This window comes from Haliotis asinina, chromosome 5, assembly GCF_037392515.1.
Source record: "Haliotis asinina isolate JCU_RB_2024 chromosome 5, JCU_Hal_asi_v2, whole genome shotgun sequence".
Lineage (NCBI taxonomy): Eukaryota > Metazoa > Mollusca > Gastropoda > Lepetellida > Haliotidae > Haliotis > Haliotis asinina.
The window spans coordinates 75126300-75145991 of NC_090284.1; the positions used below are offsets into that span (position 1 = coordinate 75126300).

The 19692-nt window shown below is 39.7% G+C and overlaps 1 protein-coding gene across 4 annotated transcripts in view; it reads left to right on the forward strand.

Annotated features, from left to right (window-relative positions):
• Positions 1 to 8841, forward strand: part of LOC137284269 (substance-K receptor-like) — a 61144-nt gene extending 52303 nt beyond the window's left edge. For all 4 annotated transcript variants that reach the window (XM_067816018.1, XM_067816019.1, XM_067816016.1 and 1 more), the window contains exons 2-4: positions 2323 to 3244; positions 4153 to 4356; positions 7306 to 8841. In XM_067816018.1, the coding sequence (XP_067672119.1) occupies positions 2384 to 3244; positions 4153 to 4356; positions 7306 to 7536 (1296 nt within the window). In that variant the 5' untranslated portion in view covers positions 2323 to 2383 and the 3' untranslated portion in view covers positions 7537 to 8841. The remainder of the gene's footprint in view (positions 1 to 2322; positions 3245 to 4152; positions 4357 to 7305) is intronic.
• The last annotated feature ends 10851 nt before the right edge of the window (positions 8842 to 19692 follow it).

Sequence of the window (19692 nt, forward strand, 5' to 3'; positions counted from 1 at the left end):
TCAGTAATACTCATGGAACAGTTACAGGACACGAACGCGTCTTCACTAAATAGCCAAACTTTCTGGCACAAAACTATATTATTCCTAGTTCGCCTGTAACGTCACATTGTAAATTAATAGATCATCATTTCAACTTTCTCTGTCAGTATTGTGTATGTCTATAGTTGATCTCTGGCGTGAATCTTAGTGCACGATAGATAATTCAACTGAGGACAAATACAATAACAAAATTATTAAATACACAAACGTATTCATAGCAAATCAAACATACAAGAAATACGCTTTTGTTATGATCGAACTAGTGATCATTACTAAAATAGAAAAAAAAAATTAATTACCATATTAAGGTGTTTTTAAACACATCTCACTTTGCCATATTCACCAAAGTGTTGGTCTTGTCTGATACCTTTGTGAAGATCTAGGGCTATCGTAAAAGCTACTCTTTTCATGCTGTTCAAAGATTGTATATAAGAAAGCATAAACATTTGCTTTGTGTACCTGAAACGTAAGAATGAATATGGTTCATCCTATATAATATCTACAAAGTCATTCTACTGCACAAAGCTACTGTTAGATGGGCATGTTTCTGTGTGCGTAATATCCTCGTTTTATTTATATAAGTAATTGAAAACAGTTTCTTCATACAAACATTTTGTGTGTTTGTGGTTTTTGATTCATCATCTCCTATCATATACAAAGCATCATGTCTTCTGTGCCTTAAAATCGATGATATCAAGGTATCTACGTACAAGCTGCACATTAATACACTAATGGGCAAAGAAAGTGAACACTATTTATTTTGAATTTTTTGCAAAGTTAAGCAAGTTAGCGAAATCCTTTAGGCCGAAACGGTTAGCCCACACACTGACAAATCATGCACAACTCGGCATGTAGGTTGTGTAGAAGCACGTGAATTGGCGAAAAATAGCTAAACGTGCATCTCGGAAATTCTGCAAAATGCTTGTCGAGAGCTGGTATAAAAAGGCAGCTAATCTACGAGAAAACCACAGAAATTATGCCACGGATAACAGCGCAGGAGAGAGAGAGTGACACAGGCAGATGGACTTCAACAACAGCCATATTGAACTGTACACGCGGTACTATCATCAGGGTGTTCCAACATTACAGGCAGACTGGCCCAAGACAGGCCACGATCATGCAGACAGCAATCTGCGTACTCTTCATCTGCGCGACAGGGTCATCACGGCCACGGAAACTGCGGCGACGGCTCCAGGACAGGTCATCAGTCAACGTACCGTGCTACGACGTCTACGTACAGCAGGTGTCGGTTGACGTCCCCTTCGTGGAAACCAGGAACATCGTGGTGGCCCACGGCCCTTATTCTCGAAAAGTTCGTAACCCTAAGAATTCTTAACTTTGCTCGTAGCCAGCGTGCTAAGAATGGGCTTAAGAACTTCGCATGGCTACGAACGTTTCGAGAATAGCTAGCCAGAAACATAGACGTCGTAAGTCAACGTTGCCTGGTGCGACATTGACAGCGAGTGTTTTTCTACAATCGAAAGTCGAATGTATGTTTTACTTTTATCGATCATTAATAAGGACGTTCACTTTCCTTTGCCAACTAGGTTATTTTTAGTACGAGTGGTTATATGTAGACAAAGTTTTCCGCTAACAGTGTACATGATCCTGTGTATACGTATTGGAATTGATAAAATGATGTTTAGGTCATAACTTGATGACTAAATAAGTTCGGAGTAACACTTGCTCTGACTGCTTCATAAAAACACATGTACACAAGAAAACAAAAATGCTGAAAAAACTCGATTTTCAATCAGTGAGACCCGGTGTTGGTAATACGCGCAAATCATTAGTTGTAACCAGTAACCACCATTGGAACATATGTACTACAGACCTCTTTTGTAAGCTATAACAAAAAGAAAACCAAGTCTTGCTTTAGCGAGGCACAAACATTTGGACGTGAACAGTAATGTACTGCATTACTTTATGAAGCTGGGGCACTGATCGGAAATGATATTGATAAAGGTGATCGTGCCATGGGTTGTAATAAATATTGATGATGATGACCAATGAAAGTGGCGACGTCTTTGTCTGTGAATAATGCGCTCTAGACAAGCAGTGTTTAATGTTCTGTGGAAACCAATGTTAAAATATGGAAACGTTAAAGAAATTCTGGTCCTTAAGATGGTCATGATGTATTTGAAGAAATGCAACCACCTACAGTTTTAGACCAGAATGCCGTCCGAGACGGCATTGTGCTAGATCTTAACGTGGTATCGATAGTGCTAATCATTTGATCTGTTAAGTGGTCCCAGTTAATACCTTTATCCATTATCTTTGCAGACTGGATCAGCAGACACAGAACTTAAGATTGGAATGAGCTGATCTTGGATTGCAAGGAATTATGAATACGTCGACATATATTGAATCAGAACGAATACGTATGGATCTAGGACATACACCAACTCCAAATCCTCCAGATATTCAAGGAGGAATGTCTTCATCAACAGCTATACATTTGAATACAACCATTGGCATAGTTTACAACAGCACAGCCAACTTGGGGTCGAATACAGTTGCAATGAATGCCACTGGTGACATGGCACTTGACATGGGATCTCGAGTGACACTGATCATGCTATATACCATCACAAGTGTTGCCGCTGTAATTGGCAATACACTTGCCATCGTTATCTTTGTTAAGGGACATCGATCACGAACAGAACTTAGACCTTTCTTGATAAACCTTGCTGTCGCCGATCTCATCATGGCCATTATATGTATTCCATTCACCTTCACGTATCAGATTTTGGAGAAATGGATATTTTCTGCTCCCATGTGTCCAATTGTGTCCTTCCTTCAACAGATGGCAGTAACTGCCAGTGTGTCTACGAACATGGCGGTTGGAGTAGATCGCTTCTTCGCGATAACATACCCTCTGAAGAAGCGATTGACAACATTAAGATCCAAATTTGTGATATTTTTGATATGGTTCATAGCCATTGCCTTAAACATTGTTCAGATTATTGTTGGACGGACATATGAAGACACGGACGGTTCTACACACTGTAAGGAGGAATGGCCAGAGCCCAGAGAAGCATGGATGAAATCCTACACTTTGTTTATAATGTTTCTAACGTATTTCCTTCCGTTGACAATATTGACAGTGACATATTCTATGGTTGGGAGAATTTTGTGGAGACGCCATTTGCCAGGTCACACTGACGAAATGAGGGATGCTCAGCAACTGAAGTCGAAACGAAAGGTGAGTGCATCATGAACATAACAAGATATGGTCAGTGTGTTATAAACTGTGTCTGATTCCACAAATTGCCTTTGCTACAAACAGAAAAAGACAGGTTGCATGATTAAGTTGTCAGATCTCAAACACATGTTACAGTGATAACGTGTTAAATACTGTAATTATTACTTTGAAAATATAAGGATATTATTAGAACATTTAACGATTACAGTTTTTACCAATTTATTTAGAACATAATAATAGATTAGATGTTTCGAAGTATTTTGAAACTTGATATTCATGACGTTAGTTAAGATTGATTTCGTATTTGTTCGAAGAGGTGAATATGTTGCAATTCTCTCAGATAACGACTAGCAATGATGACTGAAGCATTAAAACATTCACAAATCATCGTGTATTCATTGCTGGCACAAAGTTCAAGGTTCTCCAACACAAACACTGTGATGAGGGACAAGAAACCAAATCATGCCCTATATTGTTATGGTCCACACTTGGGCTGTTAAGACAGATTGTTGTAGAGCCCATGGTGATATCATCAGTGCGCTACCTATGATCTACCAGTACGTGAATACGTCTGAATGTTTAGCTGTGCTTCATGAAATGTTATGCAGTATCTCAATGCTATGCTGTCCCTTAAGAGTCATATCTTCCGGTTGTTATGTATAGAGTAGAATGTCATAATTTGAACGTTTCACGTACCAATGTTCCCTTAACTGCAATGAGTCCGTCCCATAGCAATCAGTATCGATTTACTGAGATTAGCCGGTTAGTCGCTCTAACCTGTCCTCCATTTGGCTGAAATTTCGCACTGTTAGAAATATATTGTTTATAGTGTCGTGGCATTCCAAAGTCTTAAAGATGTTTAAAAATTATGTTTGGCGCTCTTCGATGTACAATTGTATCTTGTTCAGATCGTAAAGATGCTGGTGATCATCGTCCTGCTGTTTGGCCTGTGCTGGTTGCCTCTGCACACGTTCTTCTTGTTGGAGTCGTTCATACCGGAATTGATGCGGGAGGCGGACAAAAACGCCTTGTACTACGCCTGCCATTGGCTGGCTATGGCCAACAGCTTTGTTAACCCAGTCATCTACGGCTTCATGAACGACAGTTTTAAGGCAAGTGCATGTACATTACTCAAAGTCACACAAAAATGCGCAATGTGCCAACAATCCGTGTCAAGACATATCTTGATCTCTGTACTGCGACCCGTGAAGATCTGGGCTAGAATTGGTCTTCAGTCTTATCGTAAGAGGAGACTTAAGCTCAGGAAATATCAATATAATAATATATGTTTCAATATTCCTAAAAGAGATTTTTGACATTAAATGGTAATGTGCGTATGTCTATTTATACTTCCATGTGAGTGTGCAATGTAAAAAAAATCTAACAACCCAACTGTACTATGGGTCACATGGCTGGAAATATTGAATACACTAAGTCTTCTATCTGATTAAAATAGGATCAGGTGGCCACGCTCGCAGACTTGGCTGACACACGTTGTCGTATCCCATTTCCGTAGGACGAGGCTCATTATGTTGATCACCACATTGTCTGGACCAGACTCAATTACTTACAGATCCCCGCGACATAGCTTGTAAATTGTTCAGTACGACGTGAAAAAACAACCAAACAAAAACCCCTTTACTGCGACTGAATAAAAGTTTTTAAAATTTCGTTAGATTAGGATAGCAAGGCCACCATTCAACAGCTTGTTTTGGTCATGTGGTGGAATCCCGGCTTCATGGTAACATATTTGTCAAAAGCATACACATGTCAGCAGCGTGGCATACACCTGAGACCTGTGTACAACCACAGGCTCACTCTAGCGCAAATAGGGTTTGCGCATCATAGAGAATATTACCAGTCTACCGCAACATACTTCCGTCACTTCGGTTCGAAAAAATATTTTCATGTGAAAATAAAATATCGCCATCATCAAAGGTACACTGCCATTTCCTCACTTGGTTGCAGTCTCGTGTTTCCAACCCCATATTTAATAGTTTTACACGTGAAATAGGTATTATTCAATATCTTAAGCGCCACTCGTGGCATTCCCCGCCTCCATTCTCCCCTACCAGCTTCCGGTTCAACGGAGTAAAGGAGTAAGAATTTAAAAAAAGGAAAGTAAGAAATTAAAAAGTAATGCCATATTGCCTAATTTTACCATGAACCTATTGGAGTTTATTTTTCTTATCTGTCATCGTTATTGTTAGAGTTTTCGTAACATTTATTTTACATACAAAATATTCTGGGGGCGAAAGAAGCGGGCCAGGTACCTCCGGAAGTATACCATATAGCGGATACGTAATTAAAAAACTGGCAAGGGGAACGGAGGCGAAGAACGATCTCATATACCACTAGCTGCGTTTAAAACGTTGAATAAAATATATTTCAGGTGAGTAATTTTTAATCATGGGGTTGGAAATCTGAAAACACAACCCAGTGAAAAAATGGGTGTACACCTTTGATGGTGGCAATATTTTATTTTGACCTGAAAAATGTTTCAAACCGAAACGAGGAAGTACATTGCCAAACTTTGCTCGCTTCGGTCGCGTCCATGAGGACTGGTCAGGTTCTTTATGGTGCGCAACCCCATTTGCGCTACATTTTCCCTTTGGTACAACAGGGCTTTACTCCAGACTAGAACTGCATCTGAAATAACAAGCCATCTTAATTGAGGTAAATCATTTTCCCGCTCACAAACTGCTGATGCAAGATTGCAGGACAATGTAGTCTCGAATGGTACTCAAAAGAATTTGTTTTCGACTTACCGTGCTCGAGGATCAAATATATGTGCCAAAACATTTCATCTCAGTACTATTTGCGACTCAGACAGTGTCTCTCATATCAAAATGACTTCTCCAGTGTTGCGTTAAGACAATCTCACACGCAACATTTTGAATACACGAGCGTCCAGACAGAATGAATGGTCGAATCATTTGACAACCTTGCTCCATGATGAATAATATAACTGTTGGTGCCAACAAGTTCATTCTCTGATTATATAGCTCGTATTTACATTCCATGTTCTTACGAAGTTATCAACACTTTGTACTGGCGCCTTCAGAACCTCGCATGCACTGTGGAGCCCCAATCATATGAGAGGCTATTGATGTAATTACTATGGGTGTTGCAATAGTCGCCTGGCTAGAATTTGCCGTTCCATGATGTTTCGCTGCCAAAACTCGTTCATAGCTGCCACAACTACTGGCTCACTAGGGAGACGTGGAACCGACATAATCTCCAGAACGGCTTCTCTAAGTTAGTTAAAGTTTGATCGTGAACCAGTCCAATTAAACATATTCTTGGAGGTCGAGCAGAAATCGAACATGAGTTGTTTTACTCAAACAGTGCACTTCCGACCACACGTTTACTCATTGGGAAAACAATCATTGAATCTCTTTGATTGCTAGACAGGTTCTCATTTCCCCACAGACGAAGGCCAACCAGTCATACGTCCCTAAAGGGATTACGATGTCAGAGAGAAATCGGTGATTTTTCAAGACGTGTCACGTAGCTAATTTGCTCGCCAGGCCATGCAGTTACTCACAGTGAACTGACTAGATTTAGCGGGCACAGTTTATGCTTTACGTGCAAATGATTCAACAATAACTGTGTCCAGTTTTCATGTGTGGGCTGATGCATTGTGTCTGCAGCCGAAACTAGCCAGAAGACCTATATTCCTGGAAAGAAAAGAATAATAGACACTGCGTTTGCATCAGTTATGAACTGTCCAAAGACATTTATCGTTTGATGCTGATTGCTTTGCGTTAAAAACACAACTCTGTGCTTTCTGTGAAGATCAAAAGAACATATCATGACACCATGGACCGTGGCTCTTGGAACGATATCTTGAAGTGCTTTTTACCGTTGAACACACATGTAATATTCGACTGAAAGGTTTTATGTCTGGCAATATTGTTGTTTTGTCCTCACTCACTCACTCATTGACAGGAATGCAGAAACAGTACACATGACCCAATGACGAGTCCTTCAAGATGAGTCTTTAATCGTGATTTAAATATACTGGTAATAACATAAAATGTTTCCGTTTTATCTTGTAGGCTGATCTGAGGACCCTTGTGCATTCCTGTCCATGCTGGAAGCATAAAATTACGTACCGTCCCGGTGCACGACGTTGGAAACTCGGCAACAACGTGGGCGACATCGCGTACACAACGGGTGACGTGACAGCTGCTCGCGGCCTGCTTACTCTCAAGGATGGCAGGGATTGTTGGCACAACGGAAATCTCTATGATCATACAAGTGTCTTGTACCTAACAAAGAGTTGTTAATGGACGTTGTGAGCTTAGGACTGGACCTTCCTTGGACGTCGTTTGTAGTTTCATCTATGTGAACATCCAGTGCGAGTGTTGTATTTACTTAGAAAGGGGGTTACCACATTACTGTTAACGAAATTACACAAAACACAGAACCCGTTAATCAAATCATTTTATTTCTTGCAACATTGAATTGAAAATTACTCAGCTGCACACAAAATTAAATTTTCCAACAAGCATCCCTCATCTTGAAATCGATGTACTGCAGGACTGGCCATACTGTATCAGTTATTTCTATGCCCCAGACACGTAAGCAGCACTAATCAGAACGCTGACTCTTCATTGGCGTTATGAATCCTAGGGGAGTTACATGACATTCACGGCTGATCACGTCACGAACTATGGTCGCTTTGTCTAGAGATTGACGACCACTTTGATGTCAGTGGAAGACAGGAGCAGAGAGGAGACCCACTAAGTGACTGCTTCCCAGCAGACTAAGAGCCATGATCTATATCACTGATCATGTTATGTTCGCTGTGATGAAAGACTCACGGTATGCCATAGACATAACTCGAGACATGTTGTAAACCTTATATACGCCTTCATGTTTTGCATAGTTTGTGAATGTTTGTTGTTATCCCTTCTTGTACGTATAGGAACCCGTATTGTGAAGGGAAAATGTTATGGCTGGTTCCCTTTGCTCTGATGTCTGACTAACCATGTTACGACGTTCGTAACACTAGATATTACAAAAGGACAGACGAGAGTAAATATATGCGGACAGCGACAGTAGTTTTGGAACACTATTTGTTTGTACATACGCACCCTGACTGCTGAATCGAAAAACTAATCCAGACAAAGCTTTCAAGTTCTCAGACTTATATGGGGCATAACTGTTTTAGATTCTTTGAGATGCCAAAAATGGACGGTGCTTTACATTTAATCACTTGAGAGTATTGCAATGCGTGATACATGCACTAATGTTGACTAAAACCTGTGATGGACAACATTGTTCATTTGTGTGCGTTGTCAATTACCAGATATATTTTATACCGATAGCAAATCAAGCCACTTGATTTCGACATTGTTAGATTAGACATGAAAAGGATGAACACTTGTCCCTTCTACGAATTAGCGCCCTGACAGGGTTGATTTGTAATAGATGTAACTGCATTCCTGTTTGTTGAATCTGGTAGATATTAGTTATGCCAGGTAGCCGAAGGTGGAGTGTAAATAACATGAACGTGGTTTGTTCAATATTTGATGTATTATTGTATTATTATGTGGCGTCTCAGGAAAATAAAGCATGCCACTGTATAACAAGTTGTTATGTGTTACTATAGAAGACAACGATTTGACAGGACTTTGAACAAACTGTGATCGAAATCTTGGAAATTGAGTTGACATATATTGAATCTGTTTCTACAACATTTTGAATAAGTTTTCTCGACAGGAAACGACAATAAGATACCAAATAGCAAATATGATTTGAAATATGTATTTCCAATTACTTTGTGTGTCGTATTGTTATTCTTTTATGATAAATACACATACAAATTGTTGACACAACGGTGCCAATAGTCGTTCCGCTCAGTAACTTAGAGCGAGTGCTTTTCACTCGAGACACGACGCTTCCGTCTCTCTCGGGCTACTCTCGGAATGGAATGGGAAATTCACGGAATGATCGAGTTTGTTACAAATAAAGCCGATTCTGGCTTGTCAAAACATGAGTTTACAACCATGTGTTTAATTTTATATTAGAGTCTACGGTTATGTGTTATATATTTAACATTACTACTGTCTACAGTCTACTATCATCTGTTTCATTTACTCAAAGAGTCTACTGTTTCCTTCGCCATTAGACTCCTGTGTTCAACTATACTACCTATCAAAAGTTGAGACTCACTAGTGTAAATGTAGCCGCATACTTCAGTCAACAGTTTTAAACTAGATTTTGCAAAATATTCCATACTGTTTAAGGGTACTGTATACACACGAACTGATGTATAATAAAACTACGGAAGCGTATTGGGGCCACGGAGATTGTTTTGGTGTCTCTATCTCCTACGTAGAACTTATTATCTCCTACGAAGGACTTAGTATCTCCTGCGTAGGACTTAGTATCTCCTGCGTAGGACATACTATCTGCCACGTACTGCGTCACATATCCTTTTAAAGGTTCGGATTATGAACAGCTATTAAATTGAGAAATGTTTGGTCATGCAGGACGTTAGATAGTAGAAATGCACGTCAACGCAAATTTAGGACACTAACGCAGTTATTTTGTGTGTATGTGTGTTTGTGTGTTACGTTTGGGTGACGTGAGCCTTGATCTAATTGCAGTTATGGCCTCGCTCACTCTCTCTCACACACACAGATACACACACGCACTCACGCACTCACGCACGCACACACACGGACAGAGGAGGGGGAAAAGTTTCTGATATGAAACTCTCATTAGGACACGTCCTCCGAAAGGTTTGCTTGTCTTCATATGAGGCTGGGTTGGATCAGATATAACGCTCGTTTGCGATTTATTTTTTCGTAATTGTTAGCAAGTTGACTTGACTCTGGTGGAAAAGTGTTGAATGCGGCGTAAAGCAGTACATAATTAAAAAAGGCAAAAAAAGTGTCATTATAGTTGTTTGTATAAGCAAATGAGTACGCATAGATTGCCACCGATAGACACGTCTGTGCATGCAGATTATGACTAATGTGCAACGACCTCTGAAATAGCCAGCGCATAATAGAAAAATGTAACGAAGTGCGACATGTAACAGTGAACTCACAGCAACGCGTAACTGAACGCGAGCCAGTAAAGTACGACAGTCGGTCCAACACATGAAAGTAATATGCAACAGTTATACTACCCATCAAAAGTCTAGACTCAATTAAAACACCCACTCTATGTTACATATGAATACAGGGTTACGACGAAAATGAATTTCTCCACCAGCTAGGGGGAAACAACTGCGCATGTAAACCTTATGCAAATTAACTGCTCGAGGATGATTCATCAAACTGCTGTAAAGCAAGTGCAAATATTGTACATGTCAACTGCTTCATTTTGGTGTAAAGTTTTGATAAGAATTTGCCATTTTTCATCGAGTTTAATCATTTGTTGAACGCATGACAATAATCTTGTCAACGTTACGAAATTGGTTTTATTTTAGATCAGTTCATGTGTAAACAGTACCTTTAAACAGTATGGAATATTTTGCAAAATCTAGTTTAGAACTGTTGACTGAGGTATGGCTACATTTACACTACTGAGTCTAAACTTTTGATGGGTAGTATAGTTGAACACACGAGTCTAATGGTGAAGGAAACAGTAGACTCTTAGACTAAATGAAACATATCTCTCTAACTCCAAAACGGTGACTGAAACAGTCAAAAAGGAAACGGTTTCCGTGTCTGGGGAACTAAGTTGACCATTTTAGATTAATGTATAATAACATATATCGAACATCACCTACAGGAGATACTAACTCCTACGTAGGATATACTATCGTAGGTTAAGTCCTACGTAGGAGATACTAAGTCTTACGTAGGAGATACTAAGTCTTACGTAGGAGACTAAAAAAGATTCACGGTGGCCCTAATACGCTTCCATATCCATCAAAGGTGCCCTGGCACACTTTGTAAAGCATGTTGACATCCATCCTCTCATGACATAAGTTCACGCACCACCTTTGCTGGTATCTGAGATGTGGAGTGAAGAGGTATTGGCTGAAACAAAGGTTAAAGAGAATTTAGGTTTGAGTGAACGCACTAACCTTATTGTGAATATGTACCTGGATACATGCTACCATATTTGTGTCTTATTTTTGACTGGCATACATGATGGATTGTGGTAGAATGTAGCTCACTATCTTCGCCAGCCAGCACCAAGTGGATACGACAATGTTACATTCAAGAAGCTTTGCAGAATATATATATCTAAACTGTCACAATCACGACGGCAGCTCACGCATTGTGACACAGAACGTAAAAATCGAATATGGAAATTCATAAGAAACACTCTCTGTGTTTTTCACTCTGCTCAAAATATAATGACCTATTTTGAAAAGTTGAAACGTGCAGTGTAGCGTTGAAACCGTATTTGTAAAAGCTTACTGGCAATGTCAGAAGTGACAACGTTTTCAGCTGATGTAAGCACATGCGTTGATATGGCCCCCGAATCAACTGTCCTAGTCTACGGCTCATTTGAACTTGAGTTCATTACTGAAGATATATCTGGCTCACATTCGTCACGTGTACCTGTGCCATTATGCACTCTCTTGCCTGTGCCAACCGTAACAATTGTACCACAATTACCACATAAAGCAATGAAATTAAATATCGACTGGAAGTCTAACGTTGTTGAGCACTGAAGACAATGGCCGTTGGTAGTATGGGCATGGGTTAAGGTCGAATGTCATCACTCTTGAGACTTGTCTAGATTTGTAAAATGAGTGTCAGTGACCTCCGTCGTTTGTTGTTAGCAGCAAATGCTTCTAAACCGATGCCGTTGTTTTTGTTTTTACTTTATTAAAACTTCTATTCATTTATCTGTAATAACGGTAACGCTTTTTTCAGGGCATTATCATTTGCAGGGCCCTCTGTCTTTTCAACTGCCCTCCTTCGTCGTGCCTTTAATGAAAAATCTCTGGCTTCTGTAAAGGAGATTGCCCAGGGAAATAGCCTTACCCTTATATTAAATCATACAAGTATTTACAAGATCAACAGTTACTATGAATTCGTATATAGGTGAAACCTCTCGCCCCGTTGACACCCGCATAAAAGAACAAAAAATGTCTACAGCCAAGACAGCAAATCAGCCCTCTCAGATCATTAACACAAACTCCCCACTCATAAAATGAAGCTCGACGAATTCGAAGTCCTGTCCAAAAGGAAACTGTTGGAATTCATCGAAATCCACCGCTACAAACCGTTGATCAACAGAGACCAATGATACTACATAACATCGGCCTATGGAGAACTAGTCAAACTGTAGAATATCCAAGCACTGTGTCTATTTGTTGTTAATGCTTAATCATTGTCATTGCCCTCGTCGTTGTCTTCATCACTGGTGCTATTTGTCGCTTTAATTGCCCACGGCTCTCTTCCAATTATGTAGCACTTGTTTGTTCTATTACTTGCTGTTGTTAATGTTAATCCGCTTTTGTCATATCATACCATGCACTATTTGGTTGTATTCACTTTTAGGTTTATAACGATGTAAGAATCTACATCGAAACGTCGCTTAACGTAATAAACAAGAAGCTGTAATCCACAAAGCTGTGTCTTTCATCTTTGACTCCCCAACTTTTAGAAAGCCCATTAACCAAGCAGAACGGTTATGTAAACGTACACCTGACCTGCTTGTGATTACACAATGCCATTTAGAAAGTGGTCAAATATAACATATGTCATATTTGGAATTACACTTTCTTTGTAAGTGGTTGAGTCCCATCCGGGATTCGAACCCGCATCCTCCGAATCAGCCGGCTAACCCGCTCAGCCACATCGAATTCCACAAAAATGAAAATCGGACAACTGGTAGTTTAGACTGTGTACTTTAGGTACCCCTCTGATATTATAAGTGTAATTTGGCACGGCTCCCATGGCCGAAAGCTATGATTACACAATGCCATTTAGAAAGTGGTCAAATGTTACATATGTCATGTTTGGGATTTTTCTTTGACTTTCATAGTACAGTACAAATTCCAGTACTAAATTCCATCCGGGATTCGAATCCGTGCCCTCGGAGTCAGACACCTAATCGCCAGCACATAAAGTCAGCCGCCTACCCCGTTCAGAGGGGTACACAAAGTACGCAGTCTAGACTACCATTTGTCTGACTCCCATGTCACGGTGGATGTCACGGTGACTGTGTGCTGGCGAGTAAGTATATGACACACGTTATCTTCCTGTAGCAAACAATTTCATGGTAGTACACATGTACAGTCGAAAATGAGTTTGATCAGCATAGAACACATCCTGTGTTGAGAACAATATCTATAGCTTTGTAAAACCGCCATGTTCATAAACGAAAACACGTAAGAAGACATACAGTGAACAGGATGCACACGTGTGGACATGTAAAGGGAAATTGTCAATTTATCGGAGAGTATTAGGACCCATGCTGCAGGTGTACCTGAGTACCATACTATACCGTGAATGAAAAGGTAAGCGCCACCCAGTATATTTTGCGAAAATATAGGTTGGTACATATGAATTCTTTCAGAGCTATCATAATATGGTTTATTACCTTTGGTTTAAAAGAAAAACCATAATGCAAATTATCTTTTGCTTTTGGAAAACATGCATTTTGTTTTCCTCAAATGGTTACCCTCTTTTGAAAAGTGAAAGTCAGCAGAAGTGACTGTTATACGGTCACATGATTGTCAGTTTTAACAAGTGAAACCTAAATGTAACACAACAGGGATAGTTATTTTGATTTAAAAAGCAGTATCATCATATCTGTAACAATGTGCGAGACACACAGTGCTCAAATGCCCTGGGATAATTTACTATTCTGTTGAATTCCGATTGTTGTATCCATGGATTCTGCCCCACACAGCACACAATTCAGGATACGCGTGTCCTATCTGGATACACTTGACTTCGGCTGAAATGCTCGGTTCTCACGAATGTGGAATCCATAGCGCAAGTTAGGCTGCCCTGGCTGCAATGTACGACATCGTTTGGAAGTCACTGAATGTCCTAGTCTATTTACCGAAGCTTGCACCGTAGTATTTACCAGTCTTCCCAGACATGATGAAAGAACTGCCAGACAAGCATTATGGAAATGACTGCTAAGTGGAGGATTGTATTCGAAACCAGAAAGGTGCCTCTTTGGTTGGCAAAATGTGTGGACGTCAGAGAAGATGGTGTTGAAATTAGTTAGCAACACCATTGCTGTCCATCCTAGTCATATTAGGCCGAAATGTCTTCCACCAGGCCCTCCGTTCTGTGGCTGTATGCACACGGGCTCTCAAACTTATCCTAAATCAATCTGGTGTCCGGGATGGCTTGTGGTTAATACGTTAGCATAGCTCGACAAAGAGCCGTGTCCCAATCCCCACATTGGAACATTAATGTGTTCTCCAATATTGCTGGTGTATTGCCATGTAAAAGCATACTCATTTACATCCTTTGCTGTGGGTGATTAATTTAAATCCCTGAGCATCATGTAAACACTATGCTCGATACAAAACTCGAAATTGATATATTTTTATCTCTAGCTCATGCATACACGTGTACGTAGCACCAGGGACGATACGTGAATCCACTGAGAAAATACAATCTAGAAGTTATTTGTGTCTTGAAGTATTCCTTCAAGGAGTCAGGTATAGATTTTGAGGGAAAGCAGACGGCGTGATTTCCCCTTGGAGCATCTTGAAACTCGCGCGTGTTTCCCCAGTACAGGTTTAATAACTCGTTGCAGCTGAATTTGATGAATTTGATGGTAAATAAAACACTCGATCGCTCCCGACTGATCTAAATGTAATTGTGTTCAATACTTCCAAGTTAGCTTCTGTTATCAAAAGGTAACGTGGAACAGAACATGTAATTGTATCTTAAACATGTCTGCAGTTCTCAATTCCCATGTAAGATGAGATATCATTTCAGGAGATAAATGTCAGGAATAAAATGTAACACAGCTGCAAATACCTCAAATATATGTGATATCATTTATAAAGATCTTGGAAATCACATTAGTGGGCGAGGACTCTGTAGTGACACAAAATCTAGCAGTTGCATGCTTCTGGGAACTGTTTGCACGGTCCTTATGTACTCTAAATGCAACAATGCAGTCCATGAGAAAATCTCAAGCGTGTTCTTTATTTCAGCTTTCCCTGACCTAAAATATGTTGAGCAAACCAGGAAGGTGAATGCGATACTTCATATGACCTCTTATGCCGGACATATTGTATGTGATTGAAATGCTTCAAACAGAACGTTTTTTTTACTAAACGAGTTTACAACGCGATAGTTTACATAGAACCACATATGCTCTTTTTGTACGAGAATTCTCACTGAATGCATTAATGAGTATTCACTCAACTGACCCGACCATTTCTGTTTGTCTTCGTCTATTTCCTCGATGTCAAACTGAGTTAACACGTGTTGCCAGAAGGAAGTGTCATCATGTAGAATAAAACACTACGCTGAAGACTTTATTTCGTCAGATTGTCCGATTTTATCTTTGGAGGGATGTATTCCCCAACTCACTCTCTTCACCAGGACAAGAACTGTGAGCCTAGATGTAATCTAAATGCAATAATGTAGACTCTCGGGGGTCCTTAAACGGCCCCCAGTCAGTACTAACTAAAATGGACCACTTACCACTCTTTAAACACTTCGTTTACTTAAGGCCTCGTATACAAACGCCGAGAAGACTATGCCAGTCTCAATCAGCATCACAAGAAAGGCCTGGTCCATACCGTCTGTATTGATTGTGTGCTGATGTCTGTGTGGTATTTGATGATAAACCTGGCGAACAACTCATCATTGTTTTTATTGTCTGTAATCATTCCCCGTGCAAAGGTTTTCTTGTGTCATTTGCAATTGTACTTAAGTAGGATATAAATTTACTTAACTTTTAATATGCTATAATGATGTGTGACTTCTTCGTTTCTTTGTCGAGTGGCTGTAAATAGGATGTAAGCTTGCTTAGTGGTCCATATACAGTGTGTGAACAAATGACCGACTTTCATGCGGTGAGTGGAGCAGCAAATTCGCGATTGTGCTCATACTAGATCTTTGACATTGGTACTCAGTGCTCTCCTAAAATCGTTTGCGTATCATTGCTTACTCAGTAAGATATCTCCGTGTACCATAGACAAACAATATGACGTACAAACTACAGGTTCCTCATTTATCGTTCATGTCTATATTGTTTCGCTGACATCTTCGTTTACTATCTACTGTAGAACTGCGTGTGGTGTTCTGATTTCTTGATTGAGATAAGCAATCATTTTCACGGTACATCAAGTTAGTTGGTTACTAGAGCAGTGAGTCAGTGCGTTCCTCATCTCATACAAGCACCTTTAGTCATGTCGAGTCCAGGAATTGCTGGCAAAGGATCAATCGTTCAGCATTCTCAAGCAGGTGCCATTCCAGTGGTCTTCATTGGCAAAACGCTTTGATGTTCAGAGTTGGGCATTTGGTTATTGTCCAGTTCCAGCTGAAAAAAGTGTTCGATCCCACATAATCATTTTTGCTGTGCCACCTCCAAGAATATCCTTCTTAATATTTCTAGTGCTACAAAACAATGATGTCGGTATAGATCCTGGTTACTCTTCGCCAAGATGGAGACCATGATACCGTTGGATCAGACAACTTTCCTTTTATGTATTGAAACATGATCATGTTGGTGATCCTGGCTGCAGCTGTATCTATTCTTACGATTATAACAGGAAAGTTCTACAAGTACCATTAAAGCTTGATTCCATTACGACGTGGTACATCGCGATTAGTACTATCTATGATATCGAGACAGGTTGTAAGCTTCACCTTATTTCACAGGACATATTTTCGCGCATAAAACCTCAAGCCAGCTTTGTCAGTTCCATGTCTAGAAGTTGTCGTCCAAAAATCTATCTTGTCGTTTCGAAGAAGTTGGTCATATATCCTTGGTATTCACATACCACGTGAATGCATACACAGTTACTGCGGATAAAAAGTGCAATTTCATTGTATCGAAAACTCCCAGCTTGAACTACTTCTGCTCCGTGGTGGAGAACACATTTCCTTGCTCAAAACACCTATCGAAATCCCTAACTCGATGTTGTTGATATGCTTGGAGTACACCATTATATTCTGCCAACACCAACTTGCCTTTGTCAGCGCCCGAACTACATGACCACTGACTGACTGCCGTTACATTCATTTTTCATACTCAAACCAAGACTTTGGTCAGTTGACATCATATTTGAGACCCATTGCTTTAGATCTGACTCAGTTGCGTTGTACATGAAACCTCTATTGTAAATCTTTGCATCTTGCCTATATTTTTGCTCAATACAAAATAGTGAAAAAATTAGACTTCTCCGTGTTATATTTTGTTGGTTGTCAGGGAATATAGAAAATAGTATAGTTCTGAGTAAGATATAGTAAAATATCTCTTCTGGCTTTAGATACAACAAATCATATGATGATGATGAGAGACATATAGAGCAACACATCATGGCATTGTAGATGAACGAAAAACTCCATGTGTGGTACAATATCTCATGACATTGTAAATGGACAGACCACTGCATGTGTGGTACAATATATCATGACATTGTAAATGGACAGACCACTGCATGTGTGGTACAATATATCATGACATTGTAAATGGACAGACCACTCCATGTGTGGTACAATATATCATGACATTGCAAATGGACAGACCACTCCATGTGTGGTACAATATATCATGACATTGCAAATGGACGGACCACTCCATGTGTGGTACAATATATCATGACATTGTAGATGGACGGACCACTGCATGTGTGGTACAATATATCATGACATTGCAGATGGACGTATATGTACCACTCCCTATGTGGTACAATATCTCATGACATTGTAGATGGACGGATCATTCCATGTACATGTGTGGTACAATATATCATGGCATTATAGATGGACGGACCACACTGTGTAGGGTTCTCGCAGCAATAGGCATGAAATCAGAGCGATACATGTTCTATTCTGGTTATTGTAGGAATGCCCATACCGAAAGGCAACGCATTAACTGAAATAGCCCTCGGCAAATATCTAGGCCAGTACTTAGTGGGACGTCATTCCAGCCCAAATACATTGCTGAAAACGCTTCAAGTGGTCTCTATTAGTTTTATTAGAATACCAGTGCGAACACTAATCGTGATCTCACTATTTGTCATGCCATTGTGTCAGGTAAGACTTAAGCCCATTGCAAAGCACCGTAAAACGATCTGATGCCTAAAACACGTTGTACGAATTCCCGATAAGCATTTGTTCCATAATCTCTGTGTATGCCTGCGGCAGTGACAATTATGTGGCATAAGTTTGAAAGAAGGATTACATTAATGAGAATATCAGGAACAGGTTCATCAAGATAATACCAACTGTTAAATTAAGAATATTTCTCTCGTAAGACCTTTTGATAGTAACGCTTCGTTTCTTCGTAGTAATTATAATTCACCATTTTCCTTTATTGTAAGCGATCCCCTAATAACTTTATGTAGGTTTGGACATTCTCCAAAGAAGCAGCCATATGTACACAATCGACTTTTTGTGGTGTAACACGACCCGAGTTTTCTCCATGCCCCTTGAAAGAGAATGAAAAGGTTTAATGTGGTATTAGATGAATTTATCTAATTATCTAGAACATTCAACTAGTTATTCACCTCACGGTAGACACGTCAACACAGTCTCCATACATAATTGCATGCATGCATACATACATAAATACATAGATTGTGTTACAGTTAAGAATTTACCGTGACAACAATTTAAGAAATCCCCTTGTGAACCAGCAAAACAGAACAAAGACAAGTTATAAACGTTCAAATTATGTATTGTTATGTATATTGTTAGAGCAAGGTATACAAAGTCACAAGTCAATATAACAATGCAGATTACAGGTACAATTCAAGAGGTCACGAAATACAATATAGCAAACTCACCAAAGTCTTGGTGTGAGAGAGAATCAACTATGGCAGAATGTCAACACAGCCATTGGTGCGACAGCAGATAATGTAGATTCAGGCGTTGACGGGATATCAAGTGTTGGCGATGTAACTCCAGCAAATAAGAATGAATGTGAATGTGAGAGTCGCCCTCAACACGGCAACCAGCCCTTATATATATTTACTAGGTCATTTCCCGAAACTTCGGGCACAAACGAACATCGTCAACACTATAGAATGCCCTAGAATAAGTCTCCCGGAAGTTGGTACATAGAAAACAAGGAGCAGATAAATTCCTGAAAACAAGAATTATAAAAGTATTGACCAGCTATTAAAACGAAATGTGACCATCATATTTAATATTCAAAACACTAAACGTTGTGACCCAATAATAATTATTACTGAATTAATAACAAAATATATGGAAAATACATACTCGTAACACTCTCCCCCTTGAGGAAAAGAAAGTTTCGCAGAAACGTTCTGTTACAATCATAGCAATAATAACATAACAACATGA